Genomic DNA, 14,096 nt, shown 5'->3' on the forward strand with positions numbered 1-14,096 from the left:
CCTGGTTCCTAAACAACCTCAGAAAGCTCTGAAGGAAGATGACGCTCCATGTCCACTCTATCCCACAGAGAGTGGGTGAGGTACACTCAACATTCCTTAGTGTCTTCCCTTATCCTTGGGCCTTACTGACCTTGGACACCTCTTCTGTATCCTGACCTTCTCCCTAGCTCCCCAAAGATATGGGCCAGGACTGAAAGTCACATCTTCCACATTCTTTTCTCTCTCAGTTGGGTACAGTATGCTCCTTTTCCTTCCCCCGGGGCTCCATCATATCCCATTGATTCTTAGTTTTAGTTTGCTTTGTTCTTTGGTTCTGAAGTCTAGATTTTCAGCCATCAATATTTCACATAGGACCAGACTCTCAGAAAACACGAACCAATCAGAGCCTTCGGGGTCATCTAGTCCAACCCATTGTTACATCACAGTTAAGTGCCTCCATAGAGCTGGACTTGGAGTCAGGAAGATGTAATTGAAGTCCAGTTTGGGATGCTTAATATCTGTGTGACCTCTCAGTCTCAGTTTCTCATTTATACAATGGAGATGTCCATAATGCCATCTACCTTCCAGGGTCATTGAGAAGATTAAATGACATACATATGGTGTTTTGTATGTCTTGCACACTTTAACATGCTAGATGGGGATATGCTGGAACAATTTTCAGTATGAATATTTATGAGTTTTGGAAATTTGCAAAGGTACAAATCCTGGATGATTTGTTTTTGTTGATTTTCTAGACTTCATAAATTGGTGGAGAAAATGTTATGCAAATTAAATGTGAAAGTGTCAAAAGGTTTTTTTTTTTAATTTCTGGAGAGCTGGTTGTTAAACATTTGCCAGCATACTGCAGCACTTTTTTTAAAATAACTTTTTATTGACAGAACCTATGCCTGGGTAATTTTTTAACAACATTATCCCTTGCACTCACTTCTGTTCCAATTTTTCCCCCTCTCTCCCTTTACCCCCTCCTTCAGATGACAAGCAATCCTATACATGTTAAATAGATTACAGTATATCCTAGATACAATATATGTGTGCAGAACCGAACAGTTCTCTTGCTGCACAGGAAGAATTGGATTCAGAAGGTAAAAATAACCTGGGAAGAAAAACAAAAATGCAAGCAGTTTATATTCATTTCCCAGTGTTCTTTCTTTGGGTGTAGCTGCTTCTGTCCATCATCGATCAATTGAAACTGAGTTAGATCTCTTTGTTGAAGAGATCCACTTCCATCAGAATACATCCTTAAACAGTCTCATTATTGAGATATATAATGATCTCCTGGTTCTGCTCATTTCACTCAGCATCAGTTCATGTAAGTCTCTCCAGGCCTCTCTGAAATCCTCCTGCTGGTCATTTCTTACACAACAATAATATTCCATAACATTCATATACCACAATTTACTCAACCATTCTCTAATTGATGGGCATCCATTCATTTTCCAGCTTCTAGCAGTCACTACAAACAGGGTTGCCACAAACATTTTGGCACATACAGGTCCCTTTCCCTTCTTTAAGATTTCTTTGGGATATTAGCCCAGTAGAAACACTGCTGGATCAAAGGGTATGCACAGTTTGATAACTTTTTGAACATAGTTCCACATTTCTCTCCAGAATGGAATTGTTCACAATTCCACCAACAATGTATCCCTGACCATTAGCATTCTATAAAGCCATAAATTTCAGATAGGTTATTTAGAGATAGGTAAGCATATCTTTTATGTCAGACATCTTGGCTCCTAGGTCCTCCTAAGTTATCAAAATTTATGGTCCTTACCCCCAACCTGTCAGAATCGAATTTATGGTCCCCACTCATCAGTGCACTACTCCTTCCCCCTGCCTTTGTCTCTCCTGGTCACTGGAGCCCTATAAAGAATCCCTGGAATTCTTCACTCCTTGCTAATGGTCAGGACTAATTATTTCTGTCCTAATTTATATCAGTTCTAATGGTCAGGAAGGCGGGGTTGCCATTGAGGCAGAATAATTCAAGGAAATTGAGGCAGAACAATTCAAGTAAACTGAAGTAGAACAATTTATTAGTCATGTTGTGAAAGAAAAATCAGAGCAAAAGGGAAAAAAACCACAAGAAACAAAAAGATAAAAATGCTATGCTTTGATGTGCATTCTTCTATAGTTCTCCATAGTTCTGTTTTTGGATGCAGAAGGCATTTTTCCATCTAAGTCTATTAACACTGTCTTGGATCACTGTGTTGCTGAGAAGAGTTAAGTCTATTGTAGTTGATCATCACACAATCTAAGCCATTGCCACCAAGATTAGATCAGAAGCAGAAAGCTGGGAAACAATTTTTTCTAGTCAATGTTGCTGTTACTATATACAATGTTCTCTTGCTTTTGTTCACTCCACTCAGCATCAGTTCACGTAAGTCTTTCTAGACTTTTCTGAAATCAGCCTGCTCATTTCTTTTTATTTTTTTAATTATAGCTTTTATACCTTTTGTTCCAATTTTTTTCCCTCCCTCTCCCCACCCTCTCCCCCAGATGGCAGGTTGAACAATACATGTTAAATATGTTAAAGTATAAGTTAAATACAATATAAGTATACATGTCCAAACCGTTATCTTGCTGTACAAAAAAAAATCGGACTTTGAAATAGTGTACAATTAGCCTGTGAAGGAAATCAAAAATGTAGGCGGACAAAAACAGAGGGTTTGGGAATTCTATGTAGTGGTTCACACTCATTTTCCTGTATTCTTTCGCTGGTCGTAGCTGGTTCCGTTCATTACTGCTCTATTGGAACTGATTTGGTTCATCTCATTGCTGGAGAGGGCCACGTCCATCAGAATTGATCATTGTATAATATTATTGTTGAAGTATATAATGATCTCCTGGCCCTGTTCATTTCACTCAGCATCAGTAGATGTGAGTCTCTCCAGGTCTTTCTGAAATCCTCCTGCTGGTCATTTCTTACAGAACAATAATATTCCATAATATTCATATACCACAGTTTATTCAGCCATTCTCCAATGGATGGGCATCCACTTAGTTTCCAGTTTCTGGCCACTACAAACAGGGCTGCCACAAACATTCTTACACATATGAGTCCCTTTCCCTTCTTTAAGATCTCTTTGGGACATAAGCCCAGTAGTAACACTGCTGGCTCAAAGGGTATGCTCAAAGGGTATGGAAACTGCCACCTCCACCACTGCCCATGTCTACTCTTAGTTTGCTAGTTTTCCCAATGCCCTCTCATCGTACTGAAAAACCTTTTCTGTTGACCTTCCAAGTCCTCTTTGGTGACATTGGGCAGAGAAGTCTAGAAACTGCAAGTATGCTGTTGATTCAGAGCTCCCTAGGTCTGTTCCTTCTTTTCTGGCTCTGGGGTGGGGGCTAGAGCTGTGCTGATTTAGCCTGCACTGGGACTGGATGCTGAATGCCCAGTCTGGTTCCACAGATCTTTTCTGCTCACCTTCTCAGTTCTTTGTGCTGTCTCTGGTGTCAAAGGTGTCTCACCTTTGGTGAGAGCTCTGGAAGCCACCAGTACTGCCATTGATTTAGAGGTCCCTAGATCCATTCCTGCTTTGCTATTGTGAGACTGGGGCTAGGGCTTGGGCTGGGGCCTGAGCTAGGGCTAGGCTGCTAAAGCCCGCAATGGGACTGCACCCTAAACTCCCACCCTGGTGCCATAGATCTTTCCTACTGACCTAAATTGTCTTCAGCTGGAAATTGTTCTACTCGGTCTTTTTGGATGTTCTGATGCTCTAAAATTTGTTTGGAATCATTATTTAAAGGAATTTAGAATGGTTTGGGGAAGAGGTCAGCTGAGTTCCTACCTTTATTCCACTATCTTGGATTTGCCTCCCTTTGGGCATAGTTCCAAATTGTTCTCCAAAATGGCTAAATCAGTTCATCACTCCACCAACAATGCATGTGTCCCAGTTTCCTCATATCCCCCCAACATTTGTCATAATCTTTTTTTTGTCATCTTAGCTAATCTGATAGGTGTGAGGTACCACCCTCAGAGTTGTTTTATTTTGCATTTTTCTAATCAATAGTAATTTAGAGTATTTTTTAATATGACTCTTAGATGACTTTAATTTCTTCATCTAAAAATTGTCTATTCATATCCTCTGACCAAGTATCAATTGGGGAGTGACTTGTATTCTTATAAATTTGACTCAGTTTTCTGTCTTTTAGAAAGGAGGCCTTTATCAGAAACATTGACCAGAAAAAATTGTTTTCTACCTTCCTGCTTCTGATCTAATCTTGGTGGTAATGGCTTTGTTTGTACAAACTCTTTTTAATTTAATGTTATAAAAATTATCCATTTTGCATTACATAAAGTGATCTATTTCTTGTTTGGTCATAAAAATCTAAAAGATAAACTATTCCTTGCTTTCCTAATTTGCTTATAATATCACCTTTTGTATCTGATTCATGAGCCTATTTAGATGTTATCTTGGTATTGGGTGTGAGATGTTGATCTATGCCTTGTTTCTGACATGCTATTTTCCAGTTTTCCCAACAGTTTTTGTCAAATAGTAGTTCTTATGCCAGAAACTGGAGTTTTGGGGTGTATCAAACAGTAAATTAGTATAATCATTGACTACTGTGTCTTGTGGACCTAATATTTTTCACTGATCCACCGTCTACTTCTTAGCCAGTACCAAATAGCTTTATCTCATTAAATCTTTTAAAAGTCTGCAATGGCCCACTTAGTGCAGGCTCTTGCACAGAAAGTGTTTGTTCTTTAGATGGCTCAGGAGAAGTATTTGCTAGGTTCCTTAATCCTAGACTCCTCTGTCCTCTGCTTTTGTGCCCTCAGAAATTTACCTGGTCCCTGACCTCTTCTCTCTCTCTTTCATTCCTAGTGCAACCTGACTATGACTTGGCATACCTCGCACCCAAAGCAATTGGTAAAAATGATTTATGAAAGAGCAAAGGGGATGTCAAAGGTTGGATGGAGGAGATTGGGTGGGGCAGTGGCTGGAAGATCCATAGCCTTTCTATTCTTGGTCTGCAGTACAAGACAAAAACATGACCATACTGTTCATAGCCATATCCAAAAGTGCTAGTTTGAAGGATGTCCAAAACAAAAGATCAGAGCTGAGGGAGCATGGAAATTTTTTGAAAGGAATTCAAATGACTGTTACTCACACTTGCAACTTCTCCCTTCTATCCTTCCTCACACCTCTAAAATGAGTAGATCTAAGCCTGGTTCATTCCTTTCTCACTGTAGCCCCCTGCATCATACTCTCTTAGACCCTGTTCATCAGAACAAAGGTTCTTAGAACACAGAAAACCCTAAATCCATATCCTCTGCATCGCCTTCCTTTTTCTTCTTAAAAAAATTATTTGCTATTTTAAATTTCATATCAACTTCCTTCATATCTTATTCCCTTCCCCTATTTAGAAAATGATCCTTTATAACAAATAATATAAAGGCAGAGGTGGGAGAAAGCCATTCAACTAAACTAATCAACCCATCATTTAAGCCTAATGGTCTATGACAATGGTTCTCAAAGTATGGTCTAGAGAATCCTGGGTGTTGTGATCTTTTTCTTCTCAAAAAGCAGCCAGGTGATAAAAGTTCAGATCTTTTATTATCTCCAATATAGCCTGGTTAGCTTAGAGGCCTATCTCTCTGCTTGGTTCCAAGAGCTCTTGCCGCTTTGTCCTTTGCTTCTGCCTCTGCTTTCTTCAGCCTCCAGAGCCAGTACCAAGTTGAATCTGTCTTGCCTTGAAGAGAGGGCTTCTGGCGTAATTCTGCTGAAATCCCGACTTGTAGCTTCTTCACTCTGAAGAACTTCCCTGACTGGCCCATTGAAGCTCTATTTATGCTCCCAAAGAGCTTCAAGGGAGGTGTGAACTCATTGAACTCCAATGAGTAAAGGTGTGAACACAAGCCTTGTATTAATTAGTTCTACTTAGTACCTTGTTTCAGGTTCTGCCCAAAACATCTTCTTGTAAGATTAGATCAACTCTAATTAGTTAGCAGTTAGTAAGGATTCCAACACCTGGGGATCTCTGAAACCCTTTTAGAGGGTCTACAAATTCAAAAATAGTTTTTATTTCTAATATGGTAAATATCTATAAATATAATCCAGATAAACAAAAACGCTTTGGAGAGATCCTCAATAATTTTTAATAGGATAAAGATACTGAAAACAAAAGTTTGAGAACCATTGGCTATGGTATCCTCTGTTATCTCAATCCTCTTCCCACTCCCTTTCAAAAACATGAAGCTTTCTATAATATTTTTCCCCAAGGGATTTATTTGTCAGGGGGAAGGAATGAAAGAGGGAAGGAAAAGTGGAGAGAAGACTCAGAACAGACTGAAAGATCAGAGATAAATCAGATATTTTGTGTAATCTACTGCTGTTCTAGCAAGAGACCTATCCCTGTCTAGGGATTCTCATGGAAAAAAACGCTGGTCTTAGAACCTGGACACCTGGGCTCAAATTCTAGATCCAATGCATATTACCTATACTTAGGCAGGTCACTTAATCTGTTTGAACCTCATTTAATTCATCTTTAAAATGGGCATGATGATGCTGGCTCAAAGAGCTGTTGTGGAAAAAGAGATTTGTAAACTAAAATGTTATTGTTGTTTTTCTGTTTCTTCCTTAGATCCCCGAACATCTTTATTGCTTCCAGATAGTTCTCATTTTCAAACTAACACAGAATTATACAATGTCCCAGTTCCTTCCCCCACTCTCTCAATGGAAAGGTCCCCTCATTTTATCTTGCTGAGAAACAACCACACTGAGCAGACGATGTGTGTGAACGTTAAGGGATTCTCCCAGACCCCACAAAGTCTCTTTTCTGATCCTGGCCAAGGTAAGTGAACACATTTAGCTGTGTGAGTGTGCACGTGCACATGTGCACGTGCACACACACATACACACACTCAGAAATGTCTAGTTCCCCATACACCCTTCACTGTACAAACTCTACCATTTCATTATGATAGAACATAGAACAAAGTGTTGGGGAGTTCTTCCTTCTGATTGGGAACTCTCCATAGGCAGAGGTAAAGTCTTCTTCTCCCTTATACCTTCCACATCTTGCCTAAGAAAAATATCAGTGGGCTTGTGCTTTCCTAAGGTAGACAACACCCACACAGAAAAGGAGAAAAAGGCCCTTTGCAAAGCTATATTCAAATGGACCCCAATGATTGAGGACCAAGCCTAAGGGACAGAGAAAATGCAGGGGAGATGATCAGTTAGGGCTGGCAGGACCTATTTTCAGCAGACTTGCCAAAGAGGACTCTGTCTTCCACAGGAAAGGTTTTACACAACAAGAGTGGTTAATCAGGATGGGCTTCCTAGAGGAGGTGATTTGTTGCTGTCCTGAGTGCTGCTCTCAATTCTTCTGATCTTGTGGGTTTCCAGGCATTAAAGTGACTGGCAAATATGAGGGGAGCACAGATAAGTTTGTCTGGCTCCAGGTGAGCTACAAGACTCCTGAGGTGAAGGTGCGTGTGACGCAGGACAGCATCGTGGTGACTCGTGGCAGTGGTGGGAAAAGCTCCTCTTATCAATGGAGATCACTCTACTTGGTGATGCCGGGGTAAGTCTTGGAGCAGTAAGGGATTCAGAATTTAACCAAGGAAAGGTCGGCACTTAACCAGCAGAAATGGGCAGGATCCCCAAGTTCTTGAGGTGTGGGGAGCCTGTGGATAAGAGTCAAGCCCTTTGTTTAGAAGAAGGAAGAGTGTCTGCTTCTTTACACTTAGAGAGGCAGAAATCCCTTTTGTGATTACTGCGTCCCAAACTTTGAACTGTCCCCCTGGCTATTCCTTTACTGTGCTAAAACCTTGGTTTCTCTACAGGCTGAAGATGACCTTGGAAAATGGCCTTCTACTGCTCAGTAATCCGGACAAAGTCACCATTGGCCTGGTGTCCCTGGACCACCCTACTCCTGGGCTGCGGCTCTTCATAAATGATCCAGGTCACTTCGCCAACCAACCCAGCGGAGTTCTTGGTATGACTTGAATACCGTCCACTGAAATCTGTGACTTCTTGGTTAAACACTTTCTTCTCTAATCCTACTACTCACCCTCCCCCCCTTTTAAAACTATTCTCCATTTGGACTACTTCCTTTTTCTGATCACCTCCTTTCTGAATGCTCCCCTCTGGAATCATCTGTCAGCATCACCCACCCACCCCGGTGACTCTCCACCTCTCAGAATGTTCCCTGTGCCCTTACCATCCCCTGCTTCTCCCAACCATCCCTGATGTGCTGTTCATCCCATCATCTCTCCTCCTCCCAGTTCCCTGTATGTCACGCCTGCCTTCGTAACATTCTCCAACTCAGTTCATATCCCACTCTCTGAGCATGCTCTTCTCATTTGTGACATTTGACAATCCACTCACATCTCTGAACATCTATCAATACTCCCCTTTCAGGAATTCTCGCCCCAGTATGCATTCAAAGGCTATCTCTTTCTGGGAGTTTTTGTTTCTCTGCCTCTTTCTTGTATTCTCTCTGCCTTTATTTCTGCCTCTCTTTCCCCTTCTCTAGCTCTCTCTTTCTGTATGTTTCTTTTTCTTACTCTCTGACTGTCTTGATATTCTCCTTCTTGGTCCCTTCTCCTTTCTGTGTATGTACATTTCATTCTCTGTTCCTCTTCCTCTAATATGTCCTCATGATCTCTTGCTTCTCAGGCCAGTTTTACCAGGACTTGCAGTGGAATCCAAGTACAGCTGAAGACACGCAGGAGCTGAGTGTGAGGGAAAAGACGTATACAGTCACCAGGTAACTATCAACTAGCCTATGATCCCAGGCTAGAGTGGGAGTGAGGGTGTCTGGGTTCTGTTCCATTGATTTCTTCTTTTTGTATCCTCAGAGAATCTTAGGTTCAGGGTCTAATGCCCAAATACAGGTCTGACTACAGAAGGAATGGTGATACCTTTGACCAAGTGGTTTCTGATAGTTTTAGACAACCATGGGATATTGTGCTATACCCAGATAATTCAGAACCCATAAATCTTCCAAATATTCCAAATAGATAAAAAAAAATCTCTGAAATCCAGTTAATTAGAACTGAATTAATTTCAAAAAAGTGAATTGTAGAGATAAAAAACAAGGAAGCTAGGAGAAAAAAGGCAAAAAAGGCAAAGATGTATAATTTGAAAATCATAGAGAACTGAAGACAAAAAAATTAGTTAATGTAATACCAGAGACATTAGACAATTAACAAAACCCCAATAATTAGTTAAAGATTTTCTGATGAGTTGTGTTTGTGTGTTTTGCAGAAAGTCCCTGTTGGATTTCCAAGGAGGCAGGGATACCATCCCACTGCCAAAGTTATCGTGCTGGTATCTAGAGGAGCCTTTATGAGATAGAAGAGAATCAGGGTCAGCTGCACCTTTCTGGTCCCTATGCTTGATCCAAATGCTGGCAAATAGGGCCAGCAGCTGCCCCGAGTGGGGAGATGGTATAAAGCAAAGTCTTTCTCTGCACTTCTGTGTGTGATGCCTCATTTTATGGGGGACAGTGGTGGGAAATGTCTTTGGTGTTTGAATTCTGTAATGAAGTATGGAGTCAGTCATGGAGGAAGATGGATATTGGTTTCAGGAATTTATTCTGGACCAATTTGAGATGCAAATCCAAAATTCACAGATGCTCCAAATAGCCAATAAATTGGCCCCAAAGAGATCTTTCAATCAATTGATCAACAAACATCTACTAATCATCTAGGTTAGATTCTGAGGATTCAAATACAAGGAATTAAATAATTTTTCTCTTCAGACTTTTGGGAAAAAAAAAAAGATGGTTAACTCCTCGTTCACCAGAGAATAAATGAGTCATTTCTCTGGTATTGCCCTTATCAGTCCCACTCAAACTTTTGGTTCAGTTTGTAAAGAGCTGTAACTCTGAGAAAGGTGTGCTTGAATCAGACAACTGAGCACTTAAGGTTAATTACCTATTCAATATAAGACAATGACTCTATTAGCATGTGTTTGGAAAAATGGCCCTTCTCACCATTGGTGCTGGCTCAATGTTTGGGTTAAGATAATCTAGGCAAGGATTAGAGGATGGGGTGACAGAGCATAGAGACTCACTTGACAGCAGGATGAGGAGGAGAAAGGTGGATATTCTGGACTCCAGAATGGAGAAGAGATCTTTGGCAAAACTCCTATAAACACAACATTCTTTGACCCTGCTGGAGGGGGAAACTCAATCCTATACCAACATCTATTCTGATTCTTTGGACACCCAGAAGTTTATATTCTAATTCTACCAGGATTCAGAATTATTTCTCACATTGTCACATACTATGCAGGCAAAAAAGAACCTTTTGGCTACATAGGAATGATGTAAGCAATAATATCCATTGGATTCCTAGGCTTCATTGTATGAGCTCACCATATATTTACTGTTGGGCTAGATGTAGTCACACGAGCATATTTCACATCAGCTACAATAATCATTGCTATCCCTACTGGTGTTAAAGTATTTAGCTGACTGGCTACACTACATGGGGGAAACATTAAATGATCTCCAGTCATACTGTGAGCCCTGGGCTCACAGTTTGCCTGCTTCTCTCCCTAAAGACCAAGGACTTTTACTTATCCTGACTCTGACTGATCCTGAGGCCTCCAGGGAGCTAGTCAAGACTTTACATCAGTTCCCTTAGAGGAGTAACTATGAACTCAGGCTGGAATGGTCCTGGAGAAGTGGTCCTTACCTCTACAACTCGCACTGATTCTCGTACCTTGAATTATTAGTCAGTAGGGGGGAAAAATGCTTCAAAGTGAAGACCTAGTAGAAGGACTTAACAAGAAGAGTAGCTACAAAACATTTTCCTCATATACTCAAGGCACACTAACAGATACACACATTATCAGCAGGAATATTGGGCACAAATTTAAAATAAAGTCATTGTGATAGTCATGTTGGCAACATGTGACTAAGGCAATTCTCCACTTTAGAACTTAAAGGCTTTGAAATTCTTTCACTTCCCATATTGTTTTCATCTTGCCCCTCTCTCCAGATGGCTTCCTTTCCCTATTCCTCCCCTCCTAACCATGTCCATGTACCACACATCCTACCTGGTTGCAGTTCTAATGACCAGGTCACTTAGCTGAGCTTCCTAGGCTTGCCCTAATTACTAGGACAGATTTTCTTCTTCCATGCCTTCCTACCACAACTGTCTGTATCTGTGTATCCCTAAAGAAAGCCTTCTTAACTTATCTGTGAACTGGTTTTTAAAAAATAGTTTGATAATGATTTTCCAATATAATTGATTTCCTTTGATCCTATGTATTTTATGCATTTAAAAATGCTACTTTGAGAAGGAATCTATTGACTTTACCAGAATTCCAAAGGAGTCTAGGACACACACACACACACACACACACACACACACATATACAAACACACACAATACTAATGACTCCTGCCCTAAAGAGTGTCTCTCATTTTTAAAAAGTCACCAAATTATGTCATATCTTTTATTAGTCAACAGGCAGCTGTTTTCTAATTCTATCAAAGAGAATTTAATACTTCCTGAAGATATAATAAGACTTAGCCACTCTTATCAACAATTCCTTCTATGATTTCATTGACTGGACAGCAAGAGGGATGTTAATTGATCAGAGACAAATTGTTCACCCACCCCCAATAAATAAAACTCACATGATTTCATTAAAAATTTTCTGATGAGCTCTCTGTGTATACACACATAAAACTATAAAGTGCTTCAACCTAAGAAGCATACAATTAGGTCGACTAAGGAGGAATTCTAATCCAAGCTACTCTTGATCAAGAACCCCCTTTATAATAATTGAGAAGTAGTTATCCAGGATTTGTAAAAAAATAAAAATAAAAAAGTCTTAAAATGATAGGGAAGTTTCTACATCCTGAGCAACATTCCATTTTTGGACATAATCATTTAAGAAGCTTTGTTATTAAGATATTTTTAATATTAAGATTATTATTAAGATTTTTGACTATTAAGTTTTTAAATTATCTTATTATTAACAAGAGTTTTTTTTTTCCTTCCACTGAACTTAAACTACTTCTCTGTACTTTCCTTAAAATGATCTGCCTTCTGCTCCTTTGGGACCAATTTCTGACTTCTATGATAGCCTGCAAACATAAAGATGCTCCTATTTCTCTCTCCCCCAACTTGTACATCAAGATTAGTTTCTTCTAGTTACTTTCTCCCTAGCTTCTTTAATGATCTTCCTCTCACCATCCTACTTATGCTTCCCTGGGCTGCCTGTCTTCCTAAAATGCGATGCTTCAAACAGAATACTAATAACTCCTACTAATATGCAATACAAAGTCCTTCTTCCAATACAATCCCTTCAGAGAGACAGCATCCCTAAATCTTTTTAATGTCCCAATTTTCCCAAATTTTCAACATTTATCATTTTCATTTTTTGTCATATTTGCCAATCTGAGAGGGTTGAGGTGGTATATCAGAGTTGTTTTTAATTTGCCTGTCTTTTTAATATAAAGGAAAAGATTCTCCTCCTTATAGCAACTGATGTTGTGATAAATGGTTCAGAATGTATTGATGAGGTATTTAACTGTAAAGGATGTATCCCTGATCTCTAGTGAGATGCAAATGTCTTTCTGGTTAGGACTTTAATTAGCTAAACCTTAAATGAGTTTCAGGAATTCCAGAATTTCCTCTTTTCCCCTGCCAACTAATGGTCCTATTTAATTTTTTTTTCAGTAGAGAAGGGGGAGCAAGCATTTATTAAGTAATATGTACGGGGGGGGGCAGTTAGGTGGCATAGTAGACAGAGCACTGGCTCTAGAATCGGGAGGACCTGAATTCAAATATGACTTATTAACTATGACTCCAGAAAAATCACTTAACCTTATTTGCTTCAGTTTTGTTACTATAAAATGAGCTGGAGCAAGAAGTAGCAAACCATTACCATTCCATCCCAAATGAGATCATGAATGATACATGAATGAAATGAAGGCATATGATACATAATTAATTAATAACAACAAATAAACATCAGGGACTGTATTACATACTTTCCAAATGTTACCTCATTTGATCCTCACAACAATCTTGTGAAACAGATGCTATTATTATCCCCATTTTATAGCACCAAGGCAAACAGATAAAGTGACTTATCCAGGATCACACAGCTAGTAAAAGTGCTTTATCTATGCTTTCTTTACTGTGCCATCTAGCTGCCTCCAAATGGAAGAGATTATAAACTGTAAAGGACACCCTAAAGGGAAGAATGTCTTTCCTCACCCCTCCCTTACTCCTATGTAACTGATGGGGAACTACTGGATCAATAGGAGACACTGACTTCAGGAAGGATTATAGACACATACTCTAAAGTGACAAGGATACAGAGATATAGTCACAGGAGGGGAGAAAGCAGCTTCAAGGACTAGGATCTCCTGCATGTCAGAATTGGGTTGTTAGAAAGAAAAGACCCTGAGAATCCAACTTGAGGATTCTAGGAAAAGTCCTGCCCTACTATCAATTTACTGGTTGTAAATTGACCCTGCTGCAGGTATTTGTGGGAGACTGTGCCTCAGTTCTACGGGGGAAAAGATTTTTTGACTATTCTTCTTTCACTGCCATTTGAACAAATGCCTTTTGTGAAAGCTTACTGAATCTACTGGCTGCTTGTTCATGGAAAGCACACTGATGGGGTCTTACAAGCTGAAACAGTAGAAATAGCCATCTACTATAATAGGCTTAGCCTAAGAATCTCAGATAGTAGCTGTCCTCTAGGGACTCAATCCATTAGGACAAATTTGCATACAAGTTAGGGGAGAAGGGTTATTATAATAATGTGGGCAGTTTGAGTATATCATGTTACTTTTTTGTCATCTGGTTGATTTTTAAGTTCTAATCAGGAGAGGTTGCTGCTAACCAGTTGCCTGATCTTATTCAGTAACCAGTATCAAATAATCTCAAACATATCTCCAGATGTAATGTGCCCCCAACCAATGCCAGATGGCACTTTTTTTGGTGGGGGAAGATGCTGTATTTCCAGTCTCTATCAGATATGTGATTTCTTCTACCTTTTGTGGGAAGTATGAATTTTTTTAAGTGATAAAGTATGTATTAAGGATTTTCAAGTGCTGTATTAAACCTGGGATACAAAAACAAGACAAGACAGTCCCTGCTTCCAAGGAGCTTGCAA

General features: G+C 39.7%; 1 protein-coding gene across 4 annotated transcripts in view; it reads left to right on the forward strand.

Moving 5' to 3' along the window:
• LOC127553824 (inter-alpha-trypsin inhibitor heavy chain H4-like) overlaps window positions 1–9,419 on the forward strand; it is a 30,009-nt gene extending 20,590 nt beyond the window's left edge. For 2 of the 4 annotated variants that reach the window (XM_051984848.1, XM_051984864.1), the window contains exons 16-21: window positions 4,824–4,868; window positions 6,583–6,792; window positions 7,347–7,524; window positions 7,787–7,938; window positions 8,622–8,712; window positions 9,213–9,419. In XM_051984848.1, the coding sequence (XP_051840808.1) occupies window positions 4,824–4,868; window positions 6,583–6,792; window positions 7,347–7,524; window positions 7,787–7,938; window positions 8,622–8,712; window positions 9,213–9,297 (761 nt within the window). In that variant the 3' untranslated portion in view covers window positions 9,298–9,419. The remainder of the gene's footprint in view (window positions 1–4,823; window positions 4,869–6,582; window positions 6,793–7,346; window positions 7,525–7,786; window positions 7,939–8,621; window positions 8,713–9,212) is intronic. The other 2 variants (XM_051984855.1, XM_051984874.1) reach the window with 1 other exon arrangement.
• Window positions 9,420–14,096: the final 4,677 nt, after the last annotated feature.

Source organism: Antechinus flavipes, chromosome 1 (genome assembly GCF_016432865.1).
Source record: "Antechinus flavipes isolate AdamAnt ecotype Samford, QLD, Australia chromosome 1, AdamAnt_v2, whole genome shotgun sequence".
NCBI lineage: Eukaryota > Metazoa > Chordata > Mammalia > Dasyuromorphia > Dasyuridae > Antechinus > Antechinus flavipes.